Source organism: Castanea sativa, chromosome 1 (genome assembly GCF_040712315.1).
Source record: "Castanea sativa cultivar Marrone di Chiusa Pesio chromosome 1, ASM4071231v1".
NCBI classification, from domain to species: domain Eukaryota; kingdom Viridiplantae; phylum Streptophyta; class Magnoliopsida; order Fagales; family Fagaceae; genus Castanea; species Castanea sativa.
The window spans coordinates 41,756,159-41,781,819 of NC_134013.1; the positions used below are offsets into that span (position 1 = coordinate 41,756,159).

General features: G+C 39.6%; 1 protein-coding gene across 1 annotated transcript; it reads right to left on the reverse strand.

The window, feature by feature from the left end:
- Window positions 1–7,652: 7,652 nt before the first annotated feature.
- On the reverse strand, window positions 7,653–8,771 carry LOC142627360 (uncharacterized). Its single transcript, XM_075801208.1, has one exon. The coding sequence runs from the start codon at window positions 8,769–8,771 to the stop codon at window positions 7,653–7,655; it is 1,119 nt and encodes a 372-aa protein (XP_075657323.1).
- Window positions 8,772–25,661: the final 16,890 nt, after the last annotated feature.

Below are 25,661 nucleotides of genomic sequence, written 5' to 3' on the forward strand. Positions count from 1 at the left end.
ACCTTCAGCTTTGACTCTGTCAGCTTTCTTCCTTCAGCCTTGATCTCATTAGTTTTCTCCCTTCAGCCCAACACCGTTAGACATGAGGCGAAGCCGCGGATGTCGAAAGGAGATGGTTTAGTGATCAGAGCTGACGGGCTTGTTACTCCCGTCAGCCTTCTTAAGGTATTAGTAACTTGTAAAATCACCCTCATCAGCTGCCCCTTACTCCATGACCCCGTCGGCTATAGCTGACGGGTTATGGAGTTGACGTTATTGGGAAACCACTCATGCGTGGTAATTCGTGCCATCTTCATTAAATGGTGGGACACATGGCTTGGACTGATTGGCCCCATGCCTGGACGAGCGTGTCGCTTCGTCTTCTGTGCCCTCTTTCGCCTATATATATTTCATTTTCCCTCTTATTTCCAACTTTTCACTCCTTGCTGATTTCGAGAGAAAGAGAACATCACCAGTGAACTTTTTACTCCGTCAACCAGATTGCCGTCAACTTCTTGGGACCGTCCTTTTACTCGTAAGTTCCCTATACTTTACCTCTTTTTATTTTTATTTTTCTAGTAATGCCCTTTAGTGAAGTCGTCTGCCTAGGTTCTTAGAATAAAACCCGTTGTTTGTAGGTAGTCAGATGTCTAGGGAGACAACGAGTGATCAATAGTCGATCTGCGACAGGGCGGGTTACAACGAGGTCTTCCAATCAAGCCGTGAGCCCAAAAAGGGCCTATCCTAGTCGTCAAAAAGGGAAACATCAACTCCTTCTTCTGACCAGGAAGTAGGGAGTTTTAGAGAAAGTGAGGTGAGCGAGGACGGTGGAGAGGAGAGGGTAGGTGACGGAGATCAGAGGATCAATGAAGAAAAAGGAAGTACTAGTGACGGGGGTGGGAGTGACTATGACGAGGAAACCTTAGAGAGTACCTCGGGAACTTCTGGTGATGATCCTTCTTTCATCCCACCCCCAGAATGGTCCGTCAACAAATTCCTCCCGACGATGTCAGAAAATATTTTCAAAAGTTTGTGGTCCCGTTATCAAATACCAGACCATATCCCAATTCGCCTTCCCGAGGAGGGTGAGAGATGTTATTTAGGACTAACCGCGAATGTTGGCATGTACAATGCCATGTACGCTGCCGAATTAAGCCTACCACTGATGGCGTTACATCGTCAGCTAGCTAACTTTCTGGGGATATCCGTCAGCCAGATTGCCCCTAACGCCTGGTAAACCTTCATTGGTGCCGAGATCCTGTGGGGTCGTTTGAGTGGTGGAAATCGTCAGTTAACCCTGGACGAGTTCTTTTAGTGCTACCGCCCTCAGCATATCTCCTCGTCAAAGGGGGTGTATCATTTCGCAGTGAGAGAGAAAGAGTTAAAGTTGGTATCGGACATGCCTGATTCCAATAGGAAGTGGAAAGGCAGGTATTTCTTTGTAAAAGGGATGAACTGGGTATGCCGTCAGGAGGAGTGGGAGTCAATGCCTCATGGCTTTTTTGACAACATCTGGGCATATGTCAGGAACTCAGGTTGGTCCCGTCGGCTTTTTTACTTCGTCTATCTGTTTGGTCCTTAAACCCGTCTCCTTTTTGTTTCAGCTAATAACCGTCCACGCATTACCGTGGAACAAGAGGATTTCATCCATCGGGTGACGGCTATCCCCTTGGACGAGTGGAAGTGTCGGGACCTAATCACGCTAGATACTTTACATTTGAATTATGGCGGTCCCGAGCTGACGGAGGAGGCTTGCAAACTAAACATTTATTCTCGCCAGCGTGAGGATCTCCCAACTTCGTCTGCATCTTGACGCTGTTTCTTTTCTAATCTTCTCTATCTTTTGCAGAAATGTAGTCAACTAGGCAAAGAGTATGGGCTACCGCTGCTGCCAAGAAGAAGGAACAGGAGAAAGCTAGGGATGAGTTGACACCGCCGTCTGCCCCGAAGCCCGTCGGGAAGGCAGGAGCCAAGAGGAAACCTGATGGCAAGGATGACCGTCCCGGGAAGAAGGTTACCATGACTCCTGGGGATAAATCTTCAAAGAGGTCGTCACCTCTCAAGTCCATCCATGGGGCAGGCAAAGGGCCGATGACCTCGTCAGGCCCCGTTACCCAGGGATCTGTACGCCGCCTTTTAACCCACAAAGACTATGTCGTGGAGGTGACGGAGTCCATTTTAAAGGACGAAGAGATGGACCCTTGTACTGAGTAGGCCACTGATGAGATAGGGGCATCAAGCCTGTTTGATCTTACTAGGGTATGTCTCTCTCTTTACTTTGGTGCCCGACTAGTTTTAATATTCTGACGTTGTTTTTTCCTTGGCCATGTAGGCTATGGTTCACATGAAGGCTTTGCTAGAGAGGTGCTCTGCTAAGGAGGGGTGATTGCCCGTCTGCATGAGCGTATCAAGTACTTAGCTGACGGTCAAGCGCAATACAAGGATGTGAACCGTGTCCTGGGTACGAAGCTGAAGGATTTAAAGGAGAAACTGGCGGAGGAAAGTCGTCGACGGAAGCTGGACGAAGAAGCCAAGCTGACGGCGGAAAAGGAGCTGAAGTCCATCCTAGTCCAGGTGGAAACAGCTAGGAGCGATGCTGTGACGGAGTTTAAGGACTCGTCATCCTTCATAGATGCTTGTGCCGCCTACTATGGTGACGAGTTTGAGGATTGCTTGAAACAAGTAAAATCCGTTTATCCTGAATTGGATTTATCCAAGATTTCCATGGATGAGTCTATCCCGTCAACCCCTACAGGCGACACTGTCAATAAGGAAGGTGACGATGCTAGCTAGAGGGATGATAGTGTCGTTTTTGCTCAGCCAGCTGCGGACAAGCCCTTCATTTCAACTCCAGAAAATCCTCATGGCGACGATCCAAATGCCGTCAGCCCTTCTATTCCTTACGCCCAACCCTTTATCGCCGAAGGTGACGGAAGGTCTCAAGATCCCCCCACTTCATGAACTTCAGCACTTTTTTTTTTTTTTGTGAAGTGTGGACGGATTTTAATGCTTAACGCCCGTTTCTTTGGGCTTTTGTAAAGACATTATTCATGTTAATCTTAATATGTTGTTTTATATTCGAAGCATGTTTCTCTCTTCTATCTAAGCTAAAACCACTTGCTTGTGATGAGCCCGTGAACCTAAGGGTGACGATGTTGTTTTTCTACTGTTTATCAAAGTAATAACGGCGTCAGCTTTTTTGTAGCTGAGACTTCGAGCTGTTTTTATCAATCTGTCAGCCTTATGGGCGACGGCGTCGAATCAAAACTTAGCTGTATGCCTGTCAGCTTTTAACGGCATCAGCTTTCTTAGCTGATTCAATACAACTTATTTGTTCGCCATATATCCGTCACTTTTATGAGCAACGTCGTCAGCTTTCGTTTAGCTGATTAATAACTTATTTTAAGTTTTTTATATACCCGTCACTTTATATATGACGGCGTCAGCTTTTTCGGCTGACACTAGTGGGTGACGGGTTCAGCTTTTCCTCTTCGCTGATTATTCATCAACTTCATGGATTTTAGTTAGAGTTTATTTATTTTGTAGGTTTTATAACGGATTTGTCCTCTTTTTGGACGTTATACTGAACCCGTCTACTTGTTGCCCTTGTCTACTTTATGGCCTTGGTAGTGGATTCGTCCACTTTGAGTACTTAGTGATAAGGTCGTCCACTTTGTGGACATAGCAATAACGTCGTCCACTTTGTGGACTCAGTGGTAAGGTCGTCCACTTTGTGGACTTAGTGGTAGATTCATCCATTTTGTGGACTTAAAAGATAGGGTCGTCCACTTTGTGGACTTTAGTGATAAGGTCGTCCACTTTGTGGACTTTAGTGATAAGGTCGTCCACTTTGTGGACTTAGCAATAAGGTCGTCCACTTTGTGGACTTTAGTGATAAGGTCGTCCACTTTGTGGAAATGCTGTCTCCTTGAAGATATAACAAATTTACTAGTCGTTTCTGAATAAAACTCCTCTTATTATGATGAATGCATAAGTAGAACATTGTTCCAAAAAGAATAAACTTTCAGCCCTTTGGGCTTAGAATATATTGTAGACAAGAATAAACTAGGACAAATAATTAAAAGACATAAACTGGTAATGAGGAGTAGTGTTCTTCATGCCATCTTTTACTGGTAGTACTTTCTAAGATGCTCGGCGTTCCATGGGTGGCGTAGCCTCTGCCTGTCAAGTGTCTCTAAGTGATAGGTGTCCTTTCTTAGCCATGATGTTATCTTGTAGGGTCTTTCCCAGTTTGGGCCAAGCTTTCCTTGTGCGGGATTTCTGGCGGCGCCCATCACTTTCCTTAAAATGAGGCCTTCGACTTTGAAGTCTCGGTGCTTGACTCGGGAGTTGTAGTGCTTGGCCATGAGGTCCTGGTATCGTGCGAGTCTCTGCTCAGCTATCTCCCTGTCCTCATCAGCTAGATCAAGCTGTAGGCGTAGCTCTTCGTCATTTCTTCCCTCGTCGTGATTGTCCACCCTGTAACTCGTGAGTCCAATCTCGGCTGGGATGACCGCTTCACTCCCGTATGTTAGTTGGAACGGAGTTTCTCCCGTGGGAGTCCTTACCGTCGTTCTGTATGCCCACAGTACGCTAGACAGCTCCTCAGGCCATATGCCCTTTGCCCCCTCGAGCCGAGTCTTGATGATTCGAAGCAAGGATTGGTTCGTGACTTCAACTTGTCCATTTGCTTGAGGATGGGCTGGGGAGGAATAGTGGTTCTTGATTCCTAGCTTTGAGCAGAAGGCTTGGAAGGAATCGTTGTCAAATTGTTTACCGTTGTTTGAGATCAAGACCCTTGGAATTCCGTACCTGCAAACAATGTTTTTCCATACGAAACTCCGTACATTCTTTTCAGTGATTGTGGCTAAGGCTTTAGCTTCGACCCATTTGGTGAAGTAATCGATGCTGACAACGAGAAACTTCAGCTGCCTTGCTGCTATTGGGAATGGTCCCATAATATCCAACCCCCACTTGGTGAATGGCCATGGGGCGGTTATGGGGTCAATTCTTCCATCAGCTGTCTGATGATATTGCTGAACCTTTGACATTTGTCGCAAGCTTTTACATAAACCTAGGCGTCATTTTGCATTGTCGGCCAGTAGTATCCGGCCTTAAGCAACTTATGTACCAATGATCATGACCCTGAGTGGTTGTTGCATATCCCTTCATGTACTTCTCTCATAACATAGTCTGCCTCTTCGAGGCCTAAACATCTCAAGTACGGTCAAGAGAAGCCCCTCTTATATAGGACGTCCTTCATCAAGATGAACCGTGCTGAGTGGACCTTCAGCTTCCTTGCGGCCTCCTTCCCGTCGGGCAGCGTGCCATCTTTTAAGTAGGAGATCAGGGGGGTGGTCCAATTTTTTTCGGAACCAATCTCCTGTATATTGACAATGTCTATTAGTGGTGAAGGCTGAATAAAAGAGAGTACCTTGTCGAGGGTGATCATGGACTCTGCAGACGCGGTTTTGGCAAGACGGTCGGCCTGCTCGTTTTCTCCTCTTGGAATTTGGACTATCTTGGCCTGCAGCTCATCTATCCTCCTCTTTGCTTGCTCCCAGTACCTCTTCATCTTTTCGCCCTTGCATTCGTACTCGCCGTTCACTTGGCTTGTAACGACTTGGGAGTCACAGTAAATAACCACGTTCTCGACCTCTACAGCTTTGGCAAGGTCTAAACCTGCTATCAGGGCTTTGTACTCAGCCTAATTATTAGTTGTAAGGAAATCGAGATGAATCGTACATTCGATCTCGTCACCTTCTAGAGATTTAAGTACAATCCCTACTCCACCAGCCTTCTTGTTGGACTACCCATTTGTAAAAATGCTCCATTGGGGATTTTCTGCCTCTCGCCTTCCGCACCGGTGAGCTCTGCAATGAAGTCGGCGACCGCTTGTCCCTTGATGGTGGTGCGGGGGCAATATTGTATGTCAAATTCGCTCAACTCTATTGACCACAATGCCATTCGTCCGGCAGCTTCAGGACTGCCCATCGCTCGCCGTAAAGGCTTGTCAGTTAGGACGACTATCGTATGGGCTTGGAAGTATGGCTTGAGTTTACGGGCCGCCGTGACTAGAGCAAAGGCGAGTTTTTCCATGGGGGGATATCTTTCTTCTGCACCATGCAGCACCTTGCTGGCGTAGTACACGGGCCTTTGGACCCTGTCGTCTTCTCTAACTAAGGCCGCACTAACGGCAGCCGGGGAGACGGCCAGATAGAGGAATAGTTCTTCTCTTGGTTGCGAGGGACTTAGTAACGGTGGCGAAGAGAGGTAGACCTTCAAGTCTTCGAACGCTTGTTGACATTCGGCCGTCCATTCAAAGGACTTTTTCAGTTTGTGGAAGAATGGTAGATACCTATCCGTTGCCCTCGACACGAATCTATTAAGCGCGGCGACCCTGCCATTAAGGCTTTGTACTTCCTTTATATTTTTAGGAGGCGCCATCCCCGTAATGGCCTGAATCTTGTCTGGGTTAGCCTCGATGCCTCTTTGGGATACCATGTACCCTAAGAACTTTCCCGCTGTCACTCCGAAGGCACATTTGCCTAGGTTGAGTTTCATGTTGCAGGAGTGAAGAGTATCGAAGGTTTCTTTGAGATCCTCCAAATGATCTTCTTCCCTTCGACTTTTAACTAGCATGTCATCGACATATACTTGGATGTTTCTTCCAATCTGTCGTGTAAACATCTTGTTCATGAGCCTCTGTAGGTTGCGCCAGCGTTTTTCAGGCCAAAGGGCATGACCTTGTAACAAAAAAGGCCTTGGCTTGTTACGAACGAAGTCTTCCCCTGATCAACTTCGTCCATTCGGATTTGGTTATATCCGGAAAATCCATCCATGAAGCTCAGCAGCTGATGTTGGGCCGTAGTGTCCACCAGGATGTCGACCCGCGGGAGGGGGTAGCTATCCTTGTGCATGCTTTGTTTAGGTTCTTGAAGTCGACACACATCCTCCATTTTCCGTTGTTCTTTTTGACCATTATGACGTTTGCCAACCCAAGGTAGTAAACTTCCCTGATAAATCCCGCCTCTTGTAGCTTGCGGACTTCTTCTGCTACTGCCTGATCTCTCCCTTGGGTGAAGATTCTTTTCTTTTTGTCGGACGGGCGGGAAAGATGGCGACACGTTCAACTTGTGTACCATGACTGACGGGTCAATTCCTGGCATGTCTTCGTGGCTCCAAGCAAACACGTCCTGATTTTCTTTTAAGAAGGTCGCGAGTTCTTGACGCACCGTCAGGTCTTCCAGGGTGCCGATTTTGGTCGTCCGCTCCGGTTGGGATTCATCAAGAAGTATGTCTTCGAGCCTCTCAATGGGCTCTGTCGCCACCCGACGTTCCTCTATGTTCATGGCCTAAATGTGGTCGTCCATCTCTATCATGGCTACGTAACATTCGTGTGCGGCTACTTGATCTCCTCTCAATTATCCTTCCCCACAATCAATAGGGAATTTTATCATCAAATGGTAGGTTGAGGTTAGAGCTTTCCATGAGTTGAGGGTTGGACGTCCTATAATGGCACTGTAGGCTGACGAGCAATCAACTACAAGGAATGCTACATTCTTGGTGATCCGCTGTGGGTAATCTCCAATGGTTACTGCCAAAGTGACGACGCCAAGTAGAAATACCCTCGCTCCTCCAAAGCCGAGGAGTGGGGCGTTAGTCGGAACTAGTCATTCCCTTTTAATCCCCATTTGTTGGAAAGCGGGGTAGTAGAGGATGTCTGCTGAACTGCCGTTGTCGACGAGGACTCGGTGTATGTTATAGTCTCCTGCCTGTATGGTGATGACCAGCGCGTCATCATGGGGATGGTGAAGACGCCGTGCATCTTCTTCTGAGAATCCAATGGGGGGATTGTCAATCCGCGACATTTTGGGCGTGGAACTTGTCATCTGGATGTTCTGAACCATTCTGAGGTATGTCTTTCGGGCTTTCTTTGATGACCCGGCGGTCATGGTGCCCCCTACAATCATCCTTATATCTCCTATGGGTTGCTTGGGGCGATCGTTGTCTCGTCGAGGAGCTTGATTCTGTGGCGGGTCTACCCTCTCCTTGTTGACGAACCTCTGCAGCCTTCCTCGTCTAATAAGAGCTTCTATTTGCTGCTTCAAGTCGTAGCAGTCAACAGTGTCATGGCCATGATCTTGATGAAAACGGCAGTATTTGTCCCTTGACCTCTTGTTGGGATCCTTTTTCAGCTTACCGGGAAAAGTCAAGGCTCCTTCATCTTTAATCTGCATCAGTACCTGATCGATAGGAGCGGTTAGGGGAGTGAAGCTTGTGAATTTTCCCGCAAGTGGTCTAAGGCGCCGATCATCCCGTTGTTCTTCAGCTCTAACCTTCTTTTGCCCCCTATCCGAGTGTACGTCTTCCTGTCTCCCCTTTTTTCTAGGCTTTTCCTCTCTAGCCAGTAACGCATCTTCCGCGTTCATGTACTTGGTTGCCCTGTAAAATACTTCGGACATAGTCTTTGGGTTGTTCTTATACAGAGAAAACAGGAACTTACCTTTCCGCAGCCCGTTTGTGAATGCCGCTACATGTATCTTGTCATCCACCTCGTCTATTGAGAGGGCTTCCTTGTTAAAGTGAGCTATGTATGATCTTAAAGTCTCGTTTTCTCGTTGTCTAATGTTCATCAGACATGCGGTAGACTTCTTATACCGATGACTCTCGATAAAGTGTGATACGAATTGCGCACCTAATTCTTTGAAAGTGCCGATGGAATTAGGCGTCAGCTTGCTGTACCAGTCCCTCGCAGGACCTTTCAATGTGGTGGGAAAAGCCCTACACATGATCTCATCTGGTACACCCTGAAGATGCATTAGGGTCTTGAAGGATTCCAAGTGATCCAATAGGTCCTTGGATCCGTGGTAATTCTCCACTTGAGGCATGCGAAATTTTGGGGGAAGGGGACATGAACTTATGAGCGCTGTGAAAGGTGAATCAGTTTTCTAGACTAGGTCATCCAAGTCGCTGGGGATTCGACCTCTGAGGGCGTTCATCATCACATCCATCCATTCCCTTATCTTCTGCATCTCAATTGCTACATGAGGTGCTAGGGTGTCCGAGATGGATGGCCGGTTAGTGTCCTGCCGTTTTGGTCTACTCAGAGCGTTGCTACCTTCTGGCCCTTCCGGACTTCTCCCATTCGCGCTTGCACCTTCCTGGTCTTCCTCTGGTGGCTAGGGTGCGTATTCCTTTGTCGTAGTTGCTCTTCCAGATCATATTCTGTTTGGTCAAGCGCTCAACCGCCACTGCAAGCGTTTGGACTTGCCTTTCCAAGGCGGTAGTGTGCGGTTCGTCGCCTTGATTGTTAGTTGTTGCCATTGATTGAGTGAGTACCATGCAACTTTTGTCTCAGGGGTAGAGCAAAGGCTGATTACTCTTGAGTCTTCCCACAGATGGTGCCAATTGATGATGAAGAAAAATCCACCAGTTGTCACATGGTCCTCACTTTACTCGAAACAACACCTGTACAACAACAAACAAGACCAACAAAGGGCACCGGTGTGGTGCCGGCCAAAAACCCTCCGAAGGTCAAGTTAGAACTTCTTTTCTTCTTTACAACCCTAAAGTGCTAGAGCTGAAGTGAATTATGCGTACCGTGGTTTATGAGGGTTTTGGGGTATATATAGTAGTGTGGAGCCGAAATAAACGCCTTGGTGAGGAAGTACTTTCCTTCTAGGAGAGTAATTTGTGGATTTTACGTATCACCTAGAGCCCTTTTCCTTATAGGAATCTTTTCGACTAAGGCCAAACTTGTAACGCAAGAACTTTCCTTATATGCGTGTACGTGGAGGGCAAGATAGGTTATGGATAAAGGTTGGCTTATCCCCTTCAGCTTTTCCTTCCTGAGGTCGTCAGCTTACGTATGTCTCCTGAAAGGTCGTCAGCTTAGAACCTTCAGCTTTGACTCTGTCAGCTTTCTTCCTTCAACCTTGATCTCATTAGTTTTCTCCCTTCAACCCAACGCCGTCAGACATGAGGCGGAGCCGCAGATGTCGAAAGGAGATGGTTTAGTGATCAGAACTGACGGGCTTGCTACTCCCGTCAGCCTTCTTAAGGTATTAGTAACTTGTAAAATCACCCTCATCAGCTTGTATATGACATCTAGACAAACAATTAATGTATGAAAGATGGTTATCAAGGCTTTGCACTCCAAGCTAAGTGGTGCAATAACATCCATTCACGTAATTGACAAGTACAATCAATAGTTAGATGTCCTTGCCCACAAAATCCGATCCTTATAATATATATATATATATACAATCGGTGCAAAGAAATTAATTCCTTATATAATATCCAAGTGATGGAATAAAGGAAACCACGCACTTGACAGTTATTCCACTTACATTCAATAACTGTCATGTGCAATCAAATAACTTTCTCGATGCAATCAAGATATTAAAGACTCGGCACCTTTAACATGATCTTTTCAGCATCATTCAACAACTATTATGGCTTATGAAAATAACCGAATGATAACAATCACATCTATAGATTAATTCCATATTATGACATACAAATTCAATTTTTTCCATATATGAATCATAGCAAATAAATTCCAATGCTAATAACGTAAATTCATAAAACCATGATAATCAAACCATGTCTACACAAAGATGACGGTTTTCTTAAATTCTAAAATTCAATCACACGCTATACAATCATGATATGAAAACCTAGCTCTGATACCAATTGTAGGAAAAAACTGGTTTTGTATCTCACATAAAACACATAGCAAAAGCAACAAATAAGGATCTATTTCATTCATGATTGATAACATGTACTAGGTAAATTTCAGAATTTAAGAACAAGATAGCGTACCTTGGTATGGAGAAATTCAAAACAAAAATTAGAAGCACTTGGGAACACTTTTAATCTTCACTCCAATTCCACTTTACGCCCAAGATGTGTGGTCTCTCAATCAGTTTTCAAAGGGAGAATGATAGTGTGTCTCACTCTCACATACACACCGTGTCTTATATCACTAATAAAAATTCTGTATGTTTCTCCCTTTATAACTAATTGATTATCTAATTGGGCTGGCCTATTGGGCCTTTCCAATTGGGCTTTAGTGTGTCGCTTGGAGTGGGACCAAAATGGACCAATAAGACACTAGTTCCAATGGGCCTTGGACTTTTCTGTCAACTCTTGACAAGTCCAAAGTTACCATTAATTATATTTAATACCACTATATAAATATAATTGCACTCTAGGCCTTATTAATAAATTATATCCCAAGACTTTATTGTACATGCAACCTCTTCATAAAATATTCGCAGTAATACAAAATCATAAATGTAGACTACCACTTTGTAAATTACTACATCTTATCCTTGAGTACCCAGTTTAATCCTTTAAAAGTTATTCATCATATATTTATGAAATCCAATTTCATAAATATATACTTTAGTAACTCTTTACTAAAGTGGTTAGGCCTAACACTCTGAATAACCAAACCCATTAAACTTATCTCAAAGGAATATTTTATATCTCCGTTAAGAGATTATGAATTCCATCTTAAGAATATATGTTCCATCAACACTAAATGTGGCTGCCCAACATACTGAGGTTTTGACCGTTACTTTAGATCTCACTCCTGATATATCAAAGCAACCTACACGTCATGATTAGGTCCATTATTCTCTCAGGATTAAGAGTTCATGCAAATAGAAGTCGTGAGATTTATTATTCATTTGATAGTCGTTAGGAGAATAATAAATCTCACAGCGGTCCAGTTCAATATGTCTTAACTCTTAAAACATATCAACATATCAACTAGAAGTCTCCACTTCCATGATCAAGACAAATCATCTTAGTTGATACGTTATAGTCTTCGCAGATGAAATGCCCAATTTTATCATTGATTACAAACTATAAATTCTGATTTTACAAAGAACTTGTGATTTATATCTTCTGTGACTTTTCACATAAATCACATGCTATGCATCTCATGGACTATATGATAATGTCCTAATATTCATGTTACCATTATTTTAGATAATAATAAAACAACTTTATTAAACACAACATTAAGTCATACATAATGTCATACATAGCATCATACAATAAGATTTAAGGGCACAAATCCTAACAACTAGGATAGAGGATGCCATCAACAATGGACAATTGGAGAAGGGTGAGAGCAAACCTCCAATCAAGAAGAAATATGGAGGAGGAGCAACTGCCTCTAAAACACCCAATCCAATGAATGCAAGTGTCATCATTCCTCAACAAACCTTAGCCTAACTAAGCTTCATAAAGAAAGCCCACCGAGAATTTTCTGACCTAGGAATGACCCTTGCCCAAGCATATGAAAATTTGACTTCCAAAGAATTCATCAAACCTTTAGATCCCACACATATGCCTAATCCTGTGCCTCTTACTTGGAACCTTAATAAATATTGTCACTTTCACCAGAAAATCTAGCCATAAGACCGACAATTGCTTCGCCTCAAACACAAAATACATAAGCTCATAGGCAATGGAACCCTCCCAAATCCCAATATCATCACCAAGCCTAGCATTAGGAAGAACCTTTCGCCTGATTATCATAGAACTCCTCCTTCATATCAGAATTGGGTGCAAATAAATGAGATCGAATGGGATTATTCAAAGTTTATAGAAACCATTAAGGTTAATGTCGTGGAAGTAGAAGGAATATAGGATGAGATAGATGAGATTTTAAAGAATGTGGTGGTTGAAAGTTGGACCCATTTAATCTCACCTGGATTTTAAAGATGAGATTTTCAAGATTCAATTTGGCCATGCTCGTTTAATCTCACCCGGATTCAATTCGGCCATGATCGTTTAATCCTACCTATCTTTTTGAGGTTCAATTCAACCGTGCTCATTTGATCTCACGCATATTCAATTCAACCATGCTCATTTAATCCTGTCTATCTTTTCGAGATTCAATTCATCCGTGCTCGTTTAATCTCATGTGGATTCAATTCGGCCGTGATCGTTTAATCCTATCTATCTTTTTGAGATTCAATTCGAACATGGTTATTAAATCTCACGCGGATTCAATTCGACGATGATTGTTTAATCCTATCCATCTTTTCAAGATTCAATTCAACCGTGCTCGTTTAATCTCATGCGAATTCAATTTGGCCATGACTATTTAATCCTATCCATCATTTTGAGATTCAATTTGACTATGCTCGTTTAATCTCACGTGGATTCAATTTAGCCATGATCGGTTAATCTATCTACCTTTTCGAGATTCAATTCGATCGTGCCCATTTAATCTCACACAGATTCAATTCGGCCATGATCGTTTAATCCTATCTACCTTTTCTAGATTCAATTCAACCATGCTCGTTTAATCTCATGTGGATTCAATTTGGCCATGATCGTTTAATCCTATCCATCTTTTCGAGGTTCAATTTGACTGTGCTCATTTAATCTCACACAGATTCAACTTAGCCATGAACGTTAATCCTACATTTCTCGAGAACTACTCTCATTTAAAATTGCATTGTTCCCACATTTTCAAATCTCCCAAAATTTTTGATGCGAACCTCAATCGACACGCTTTAAGACCCAACAAAAATATTGGAATACTTGCCCAGAAAATCTAAAATTCAGATTTATGATAGAAACCCTGACCCAACGTTTATAATCGAAACGCGAACCAAAGGTATAAGTTGACCTTGACCCAATGATTATAAAGAATCACAAACCAAAGGTATAAAGTTTTGAATGCCACAAGGAAGAATCCCTGATAAGTTCACAGTTCTTGAAGAACCAAAAGAAGAGCAAAGCCTCACCTTTTCTGATTTTTATTCAATAATATTATAAAAAAACGTTTACAAACTTCAGAGCCTATTTAAGGGCTCCATAAAACTTGACAGACAAGAAAATATATTCTAAAATAACTCCTAATTGATACCTTACCATATTAGGAATCACATTTGACCTAAAAAGCATTAAATGCACCTAAAAACAAGGAAAATACCTAAAAAACGTACTAAATAATAAAACCCTAAATAAAAGTTGATTTGGTCTAAAATTAGTAGATCCAAAATAGGAAAAAATCTGTCTTAACTGATATAGAGCTGGAAAGTCAATCAGTCATTAATTCATGCCATAAACCACTCGCAATTAAGCCAGATCAGCCCTAAATAGCTTGAATTAAATTTATTACGTTTTCAGCTTCCTTTGAGCCAAGCTTGGAATGTCCTGCGTTAGAATCAGCCCAAATCTCTTGAATCAGCCCATTAAGTGCTTCTTTAATCTTCGTGGATCTTGCTCTTGTAATAGGCCCAACAAGAACATGTAACGGATCCTTGAATGCTTGTTGATTCTCATCAATTTTCCATCTTTGTCATGCATAGTCTCTCATATTTACCTATCTTTTCTTTTAATTTTGTCAGTGTTTCACGTGCTCTCATAGCATCCAACATATGCAAGCTCGCCTATGCTACCTAAACATGTGAACATATATATTTTCCAACATCATCATGGCATAAAAAAATAGAAAAAACACATTTATGCAAAAAAAAATAAATAAATACTAGCATGCTTTCCTAATTACTTGTGCTACTAACATACTTGCAGAAAATAAAAAGAAAGAGAAAATAGACACTGCCCTCAAGTGCAGAACTGGAGACTGAAGCTAAAAGCTGGACCCGCTAGACTATGACTTGCTCCAATGAACTTTTTAGAAGTGAGAATTTAGAAAAATAGAAGTGAAATGGTCAAAATAAGGCTTTGGGGCCCATTTATAGGGCCTTGTATGGCCTAGGCCGCGTAGCACACCTTGAAGGGCCATCGGGTTTGCTTGACGCACCTACAAGGGCCGCCGGTCAGTGTTGACTGGTTGACCTTTGACCAAAAAAAAAACGAAAAAGAGTTTCTTGCCTAGTTTTGAGGACCAAGTCAGAGAATTTTTCCGGATTGATTGCAGCAGCTCAACCTTGTCAGGTAAAACCCATCTCAATCCATGAACAACACAGTTTCTATATGAAATTTTGGAGCAATATTATGCGGGATCACGTTCTTTATCCGACACCTCTTCATGCATTAGAGCTAGCAGATAAAGAAGGGGCTGTTGTAGACACCATATTTTGTCTGCCCTCGATTTGCATGCCGGACCCCAAAAATTCAAAAAAATTATCTTTCATCAAAATGGGTTGGGACTAGAGCCATTACTAAGATTATCAAATTCCCTTTCCAACGACTATTCATGGGTCGAAATAGAAGTTAATGTTGGGGTTTATGCCCTAAAATCCAATTTATTGGCATGTTATAAATAATTAAATTGTTTAATTATATGAAACTATTTATAAATGAACTAATGAGACATTATCTTAGTCCATGAGATGCATTGTATGTGATTTATGTGATTTAGTCATAGAAGATGTAAATCACAAGTTCTTTGTAAACTCAGAAGTTTAGTTCGTAGTCGGTGATGAAATTGGGCGTTTCATCTGCGAAGACTATAACATATCAACTAAGATGATTTGTCTTGATCATGGAAATAGAGATTTCTAGTTGGTATGTTGATATGTTTTAAGAGTTAAGACATATTGAACTGGACCGCTATGAGATTTATTATTCTTCTGACGACTGTCAAGTGAATAATAAATTCACGACTTATATTTGCATGAACTCTTAATCCTGAGAGAATAATGGACATAATCATGAGATGTAGGTTACTTTGATATATCAGGAGTGAGATCTATTAGTAACGGTCAAAACCTCAGTATGTTGGGCAGCCACATTTAGTGTTGATGGAACATGTATTCTCAAGATGGAATTCATAGTCTCTTAACGGAGATACAAAATATTCCCTTGAGAGTTTAATAGGTTTGGTTATTCAGAGAGTTGGGCCAAACCACTTTAGTAAGGAGTTACTAAAGTATATATTTATAGAATTGGATTTCATAAATATATAATGAATAACTTAAAGGATTAAACCGGGTACTCAAGGATAAGATGTAGTAATTTACAAAGTGGCAATCTACATTTATAACTTTGTTTTACAACGAATATTTTAATGAAGGGGTTGCATGTATAATAAAGTCTTGGGATATAATTTATAGATAAGGCCTAAAGTGCAACTATATTTATATAGTGATATTAAATATAGTTAATGGAAACTTTGTACTTGTCAAGAGTTGACTAAAAAGCTCAAGGCCCATTGGAGCTAGTGTCTTATTGGTCCTTTTTGGTCCCACTCCAAGCCACACACAAGAGCCCAATTGGAATGGCCCAAAAGGCTAACCCAATTAGATAATCAGTTATATATAAGGAGAGAAACATACAGAATTTTATTAAGGGTTTTCATGAGAAACTTTCATAAGTGTTTTCATACTACGAATGAAATGGTTTGTATGTGAGTGTTGGACACTCTCCTATTCTCTCTTTGATGAAAACTGGTTGAGAGATCACACATCTTGGGCATTAAGTGGAATTGGAGTGAAGATTAAAAGTGTTCCCAAGTGCTTCTGATCTTTGGTTTTGAATTTAATCGCACCAAGGTACGCTTTCTTTTTCTCTAATTCTGAAACTTATATAGTACATGTTATCAATTGCGAATGAAGTAGATCTGCAATTTTCCGCTGCGCATATTTTCTTATGAGATACAAACAAGTATTTTTCCATGCTTTTTTCCAACAAATGGTATCAGAGCGGCCTTCAATTCGAATTGTATAACATGTTTTGTAAGTTTTGGAGTTAGGGATAGTAGTTTCATGATGTTAGAAATTTATTTTCTGCATGGTTGTTGAAACCATGTTTTGATGAAAACTGATTTTGATGTTATGATGTTGTTTAAATTTTGAGTTTAAGTATGTTAAACTGATTTTTAAGGCTATAGCATCAATGATATTCCGTTTAGATATCAATTTGTGTCCATTATGTTCATATGATGGTTGTTTTGTTCATGAAAACGTTGAAAAACTGTCTTAGAAAAATTCTGGGAAATTCAAAATTTGTGATGCTCAATCGATCAAGAATCTGTTGAGCATCGATCGAGCTGGCAAAAAGTTTTTCAATCGATTGAGGATCTATCGAGCTCTGTGGAATTTTTCTCGATCGATCGAGGATCTGTCGAGCATCGATTGAGCTTCGTAGAATTTTTCTTGATCAATCGTGAATTGGGTATTCAGAATTTTTCTAAGTGTTTTTCACATTTATAAAGAACAAAGATGTGTGTGATGAGATTACACATGGTTCTAACTAGAAGACCTAATGAAATCAAAGATATTAGTTAAATAGAACTCTTAGTCCTAAATTTTTGGGACTTGTCTTTTAAGAAACATTCTAATGAGATTAGAATTGTTGTATGATTAAAAGTACTTAATTTATTTTAATTAGAAGTTTTAATGAGATTAAAGCTTAATTAAAAGGTATATAGTTTCTAATGAGATTAGAACTTTTCATTTAGGAAATTAAGGATAGAGTTCTATATAACTAATTTTTGATTCATTAGTGTTTAAGGAATCCTAAATCGTTTAGGACTTCCATTTTAGCTAGTGATTCTAATGAGATTAGAGTCTTGAACAAGTGCAAGGTTATTAGTTGTGATGGGGTCACAATTATCTACGAAAAACCCAAATAACGAGTGGGAGTGCTTAAATAACCCTTTTGTTAAGTTTATTGTAATGTGAATAGATATCTCGTCTTGACTTCGAGTCTTGCATTCCATGTGGAGGGTATTTATTTCACGGATTACAAGGTTAAACTATAGTGACGTGACTTAGTAACACCACATCGAATTTAAACAATTAAACACATTTGATGTGTAGGGTTAAAATTGTGATTAGATCACAATGTTTTTAGGACAATCCACTTGTCTTAAAATTTCTAGTGGGAGAGAGATTCAAGGGTTGATTCTCACGGCCTCCATTGCTGGTTTATAGTAGTGTGATTAGGCACCTCGCCTTGGCGTATATGCCTTGCTCCCTTCGGAGGATGTTTAATTCATGGTACTACAGGTTAAACTTCTTATTGATAGATGAAGTGTGTTTTTACATTGAGAACGACCACGCTTCCGTGGAGTTACTTGATGACTCACATGGATTCTAGGCAATGGTGTACACTAGACTAACTGTAATGTTAACCTCCCTTCGGAGCTATGTCATTATTACTTAGAGGCTAAAGGAAAAACGGCAAATTATTTTTGTTTGGTAAGAGTTACCATGATTGCATTAATAATGAGAATAATTCTTGCCTGATCATAGTGATTGGTATGACCTCACTTCTGAGGAATATTAATTGCGGGATTAGGTTGTCGTTACACCTAGTATAGTATGTTTTTTGGGTTCCTTACTATATGGTTATGGATGCAAAATATAATGTCCCTGTAATTATGTTCACAGTCTTAAAACAAAGTTGTCATAAATTTTGGTTCTCAAGCTACTGTTTTAATTGAATCACAATAAGTAAGAAATAATTTTGGACATGGTACTTAAAGGAGCTAAAGTACATAAATTTTATTTTGATTCAGCATTGTCATAATTTCCTTTGCATGATGCATTAATGGAAGATAGCTTATGATATGATCATACTCTCCATTGAAATGCTGAAATGTAACATTGGCTTCTATCTCAATTGTACTACAGCATGAGATGCAAGAGTTAGCACTAGACTTAGACTTTATATTAAGTCTAAATGAGAGTTTTGGTATTAATCATATTGAGTGCTAAGAAAAGCTTAAGGAGTTCCAATTCTATATCATTTTATGAAAATATTTTATTTTTAAAATGAATTGGAATTCTTGGATGTAGAGATTAAATATTAATCTCATATGGATATGATCCACAAGTCCTTGTTAGAATCATTTGATCAATTCATATTGTTTTGAAAATTATTTTCTTTTATACTATCTAAATTGTTGAGTGAGTTCTACGCAAAGGAAGACATCCTAAAAGCTAAGGCTAGGATTAATATGATTTAATTCAAATTCTTAGCCTAGTCCGAAAGGTAAGGGTGGTAAGAAAAGGAATTAAGATACCAAACAGTTGGACAAGATAGTTGTCCTTGTAGTTGCCAAAAGGAAATTAGACTCAAAAGCATGACCAAAAGGAAATTGTTTCCCGTTTTGGTAAAGCTAAGCATTGTCCATGATTATTTTCTAGATGGAAATTTACATGTTTTACTTTTAAAGAGAAAGTTTTCATCCTTTAGCAATGTATGTTTTGGCACTTATGTCTGGATCTTATTAATCTAAATGATATTCAAGATTGGTGAAAAATGGGCTTTTAGAACCATTGTTTTGTTATATTCCCAATCTATGAATTCTATTTAGAGGATAATATAATCTAGGGTTCCTTTATTGTAAAGGACTATAGTATCAATGACTTCCTTAAGTCATAGCATACACAAAGGAGGAATAAGACTCTTTTAGAAATGGTAAAGTACATGATTAGTATTTCTGTTTGCTTATTTCTTTTGGAGATATACTCTAATAATTACTATACATTTTCTAAAGTTGATTTCAAAAGTTTGTTCCTAGGACATTAGTCAAATTATGGATTGGGTGAAAACCTAGTATATGATACTTCCACTTTTGGGGATGTCCAGCACTTGTGCTAGAAAGGAAGTCTAACAAATTGAAATCAAAAGAAAGAAAAATGTGTGTTTATGTTGGGTATCCGAAAGGAATTGGAGAAGAATTGTTTTGGTAGTCATAAAGAAGATAACGTGTTTGTAAAGTACAAATACAAAGTTTCTTGATGATGACTATGTGAATAATCTTAATGCAAAACATAGAATTGTTCTAGAAGGAAGATGTCAGAATTTGTTGTAAGACAACTATAGAATACATTTAGAAAAGAGATGGTTATATTAGATACTCCACAAGGCATTATTCTAAATATATAGCTAATACACCGATACAATATCGTAGTGGGAGGATTGTTTATTACCAAATAAATTCATACTTTTGGAATAAACTTTTGAAATAATTCCACAAGGATATGAATTTTGATCCTCGGTCCTACGTAGAGGTAATAGATGATATGAATATGGATTATTGGATCAAGGTTATGTAAATAGAATTAGATTCTATTTAAAGTCTAGAACTTGTAGAGGCGCCTAATGGCATTAAGCCTATTGTTCTCAAATAGGTCTACAATAAAAATGAGATTGATAGAATTGAAGGTTCAAACCTTCAAAGTCAAGACTAATGGTGAAAAGATTTATTCCAAAAGAAATGGTTCGATTATGAAAGGATTTTTTCACCAATAGTCAAGTTTGACACTATCTAGATTCTCTTATCCATTATATTTCATTTGGATGAAATATGGCAATGGATGCCAAGAAAGCTTCTTTTAGTAGCAATCTTGAGAAAGACATCTATATGATGTAACTAGACTTGAACATAGCAAAGAACCAATAGTGTTTAGTATGCAAGTTGCTTAAATTCCATTTATGGACTAAAGCAAGCATCTAAATCATAAAATATCATCTTTGATCAAAAAATCAAATTGTTTGATTTTGATCAAGTATTAAAAGGCCTTATGTGTGTAAAAGCTATATAGAATAATAAATTTCTTAATGTATGTTGATGACATTCTAATCATTTATAATGATGTATAGTTATTGTCACTAATAAAGTTTTTGGTTGTCTAATCCAGTTTGATGTAAAGTACTTGGGAAAGACTGGTCACATCCTAAGAATTAAACTTAGTTAAAATTCAGAATTTAGGATGTTTAGTCTATCTCAAACTGCTTAAATAGATTAGATTTTAGCCAAGTATAGAATGTCATACTTCAAGAAAGGATTCTTTCCTTTTAATTTTGAAGTTCCTTTATATAGGATTGTGGTCCTAAGACATATAAAAGGAAGAGCATATTAAGAAGGTTCCTTATACTAATCGATAGGAAGTCTTTATGCTATGCTACATGCTAGGCTAAATATCTATTTTACTGTGGGCATAGTAAGCAAATATCAATTGAATCAAAGATCATTTTTTTTTTAGTGGGAGTAAAGCATATAGTTAAATATCTTATGAGAATGAGGTGTTATATGCTTGTCCACATAAGTAAAGTTTTGACTATTACTGGATGTGCAAATACGGATTTGTAGTTTGATTGTGATTCATGAAGTTGGACTTCAAGATAGGTGTTCATCCTAGGTGGTGAAGATACACATCATGAAGTTGGACTTCAAGATATGTGTTCATCCTAAATGGTGAAGATACATATTATGACGTTAAAATTCAAGATATGTGTTCACCCTAGATGGTGAAGATACACATTAAGTGTAAATAGTATCTTCTCATTAGAGAGATATGAGTACATGAGAAATGGTAGTAGAAAAGATAATTTATGTAGTAAATTTGACTGAAACTTGTTTCCAAGCCTTGCCTTAGAGTGATTATGAATTATTCTAAAGGGAGATAAGTGTCAGATATATTATAAATTGTCTTTGAGGGCAAGTGGGAGATTGTTGGGGTTTATGTCCTAAAATCCAATTTACTGGCATGTTATAAATAATTAAATTGTTTAATTATATGAGACTATTTATAAATGAACTAATGGTACATTATCTTAGTCCATGAGATGCATTGTATGTGATTTAGTCACAGAAGATGTAAATCACAAGTTCTTTGTAAACTTAGAAGTTTAGTTCATAGTCGGTGATGAAATTGGGCATTTCATCTGCAAAGACTATAACATATCAACTAAGATGATTTGTCTTGATCATGGAAATAGAGATTTTTAGTTGGTATATTGATATGTTTTAAGAGTTAAGACATATTGAACTAGACTGCTGTGAGATTTATTATTCTCCTAACGTCTGTCAAATGAATAATAAATCTCACGACTTTTATTTGCATGAACTCTTAATCTTGAAAGAATAATGGACCTGATCATGAGATGTAGGTTGCTTTGGATATATCAGGAGTGAGATCTATTAGTTACGGTCAAAACCTCAGTATGTTGAGCAGCCACATTTAGTGTTGATGGAACATGTATTCTCAAGATGGAATTCATAGTCTCTTAACGGAGATACAAAATATTCCCTTGAGATAAGTTTAATGGGTTTGGTTATTCAGAGAGTTGGGCCCAACCACTTTAGCAAGGAGTTACTAAAGTATATATTTATGGAATTGGATTTCATAAATATATAATGAATAACTTAAAGGATTAAATCGGGTACTTAAGGATAAGATGTAGTAATTTATAAAGTGACAGTCTACATTCATAACTTTGTGTTACTACGAATATTTTAATGAAGGGGTTGCATGTATAATAAAGTCTTGGAATATAATTTATAGATAAGGCCTAGAGTGCAACTATATTTATATAGTGGTATTAAATATAGTTAATGGTAACTTTGGACTTGACAAGAGTTGACAGAAAAGCCCAAGGCCCATTGGAGCTAGTGTCTTATTGGTCCCTTTTGGTCCCACTCCAAGCCACACACAAGAGCCCAATTGGAATGGCCCAAAAGGCTAGCTCAATTAGATAATCAGTTATATATAAGGAGAGAAACATACAGAATTTTATTAAGGGTTTCCATGAGAAACTTTCATAAGTGTTTTCATATAAGGAATGAAATGGTTTGTATGTGAGTGTTGGACACTCTCCTATTCTCTCTTTGATGAAAATTGATTGAGAGACCACACATCTTGGGCATTAAGTGCAATTGGAGTGAAGATTAAAAGTGTTCCCAAGTGCTTCTAATCTTTGGTTTTGAATTTAATCGCACCAAGGTACGCTTTCTTGTTCTCTAATTCTGAAACTTACATAGTACATGTTATCAATTACGAATGAAGTAGATCCGTAATTTTTCGCTGCGCATGTTTTCTTATGAGATACAAACAAGTATTTTTTCATGCTTTTTTCCAACAGTTAAAACGGTTGAGATATCAAGAAAAACTGTGAGAAGCACGTCAGCATGCTTCCGGAGGCCATAACTTTTGATCCGACTTTTGGATTTTCAATTTCTTTAGTGTTTTGGAAACTAGGCATCCAGAGCTTTCTATGGACACCAAGTCAGATTAATCTAAGTCTAGGAAGGCCTTCAAATATGCATCCAAATTTGAACTAGGAAAAGGCCAGAATTGCTGATATTAGCAAGGTGGTCGTTGGCCCTTCAAGGTGCACAAGAAGTTGAAGGGGTCATTTTTTCACTATAAATGATGCCAGACCCCTCATTTTGCCAAAAAAGGATGATTTTGGGCAGTTTTGGGCAAATTCTCTCTCTCTCTCTCTCTCTCTCCTCTCTCTTTCTCTCTCCTCTCTCTAATTTCTCTCCCAAAGACTTCCAAACACATCCAAAAACATCAAAACACCCTCAAACACCTTAGATTCTCATCTTTTCTCTTCAATCTTCAAGGTAGTGTTCTTGCACCCAATCTTCCTTTTCTTGGTTCCATACCTTGGACTTGAGGTTTGGGTTGTGGATGTAGCATTTTAGGTACAATCTACACCCCTTTCTCTTTATAAGCTTTTCTTAGCTTTCCTAGCATGTCTATTTGCTTTTCGCCATGATTTATCGCTTTGATGTTGTTGGCCTAGCCTTCTTGGGCTAGGATATGTCTAAATTTAATATTTGTGCTTAAATCCACATGATTTTAGGCTCCATGCCATGTTTATGCTTAGATCTACATGCCTATGTGTTTTTTGCCATGTTTTTTGCTTAGATCTACATGTTAGTGCTAAAATCTATGTTCCTATGCTTAGATTTGTGTGTTTATGTGCTTCGTAACATGCTTGTGTGCTTAGATCTAAGTTGGTTGCTATGCCATATGCTTCTTTAGCCCTTTTTGTCCCTTGATATCTCTCTTTCTTGCTTCTTGGCCCTTCCGGTAGGGTGTAGATCTAGATCCTATGGTCTAGGCCTACATCCATGCACCTAGGCCTATATTAAAGGGTTTAGATCATTTCCTTTGCATGTCTATGTTTGCTTGCTTGCTTCTGTGCTTTGTTTCCAAGTTAGCCTCTCTAGATCTAGGTTTTGCCATGCTTTGTGCCTTCTGTGGCTTTGTGCTTATGTGGTTACATCTGTCCCTCTTAGGGTTTGTTTGGATGTAACCACTTGGTGTTCTTGATACACACCCTTCTCCACTCCATGCAATGTTGATATGCTTACCTTGCTTGCTTTGTGCCACTTTTTTGGCTTTCTTTGCTTCTTTGCATCTTTGCACGCTTGCCTACATGTTCATGCATGAGTCTGTGTGTTGTCCGTACTCCAATCCAATGGAACTATGGACACTCGATCCAAACCTACGCTTGTCCTCCTAGGACACCCTATTTTGTTTGATAGCATGTTTGATTGCCCGTTCAAGTGCTTCACAAGTTTGTTTACCCTTGTTTGGAATCTTTTGCTAGCTTGTCTTTTAGCATGCTTTCCTTCTATTTGTTCATTTGCTTGTTTGCTGGATTGTTTCCTTGTTTGTTGCATGTACACGCACAGAGCAAGGACACTTGGAGCGAGGGCACGACCTCCAAGGCGCAAGAAAAAATGCAAGGATGCAAGCAAAATTATGAAAGCCCATAAAGGGCAATGTTTAATAGATTAGGGGGTCTAGCCCCCTCCAGAGTGGTCATCTCTTTCTCTCTCTCTCTCTCTCTCTCTCTCTCTCTCTCTCTCTCTCTCTAAACCTCTTCTCTAGAGCTTGTACCCCCTCCATGTACCCCCTTTTATTTCCTTGCTTATTGCTTGGGTCACGTTCTTTAGGTATGACAATGTCTATTTTGCATTTCTTGTACCTTACTGGGCCATAGCCATGGAACGTTGGAAATGCCTTGTTTACTTTCCTGCTCTGTGTGATACCATTGTGCATGATTTATGTATATCTATATTTTTTTGTACATGGATAATTGGGCACTTTGTATGATGGACTCTCGTGGCTACGTTAGTGGCCCTTTCTAGTCCTGAGAGCTCTTAACCTTGTAGTGGGGTATGTGCTCAAAACGATTGTCGTAGGTGTATATTCATGCTATAATGTGTGCACAATCATTGTGGTGTGATTGTCTTGATCCATGTCACCAAGTGACATTGTTTTCCTTGTGTATGCGACACGCATCAACATGCTTGATGTTTTGAAGGGCTTCAGCTCATCACAATACAAGCATGTAGATACGCACCGTATACACAGACGTGAAACCCTGCTGATGCGCCATAACGCACCAAATGCGAAACTTTACCGCATTTTCGCCATGAAAATGGGACATCCCCATTGCCGTACTCTTACATCGAAAGCTTGGTAAGGATATTGTATGGCATGCTATAACGCATCTGAGGCGAAGCACTACCAAATTTCAGCCACGAAAATAAGGCGAAATGCTACCAGATTTTCACCATGGAAAGTGAAGGAAAAATTATGGTTTTGCATCTCATACAAAACACATAGCGGAAGCAACAAACAAGGATCTATTTCATTCATGATTGATAACATGCACTATGTAAATTTCAGAATTTAAGAACAAGATAGCATACCTTGGTGTGGAGAAATCCAAAACAAATATTAGAAGCACTTGGGAACACTTTTAATCTTCACTCCAATTCCACTTTATGCCCAAGATGTGTGGTCTCTCAATCAGTTTTCAAAGGGAGAATGAAAGTGTGTCTCACACTCTCTCACACACCGTTTCTTATTTCTTTTCTTTCTCTTACTTCTAACAAAAAAATTCTGTATGTTTCTTCCTTTATAACTAACTGATTATCTAATTGGGCTGGCCTATTGGGCCTTTCCAATTGGGCTTTAGTG

Excerpts from the sequence above, each read along its gene's own strand:
- LOC142627360 (XM_075801208.1), bottom strand. The coding sequence starts at position 8,771 with ATGTGTAGGGCTTTTCCCACCACATTGAAAGGTCCTGCGAGGGACTGG.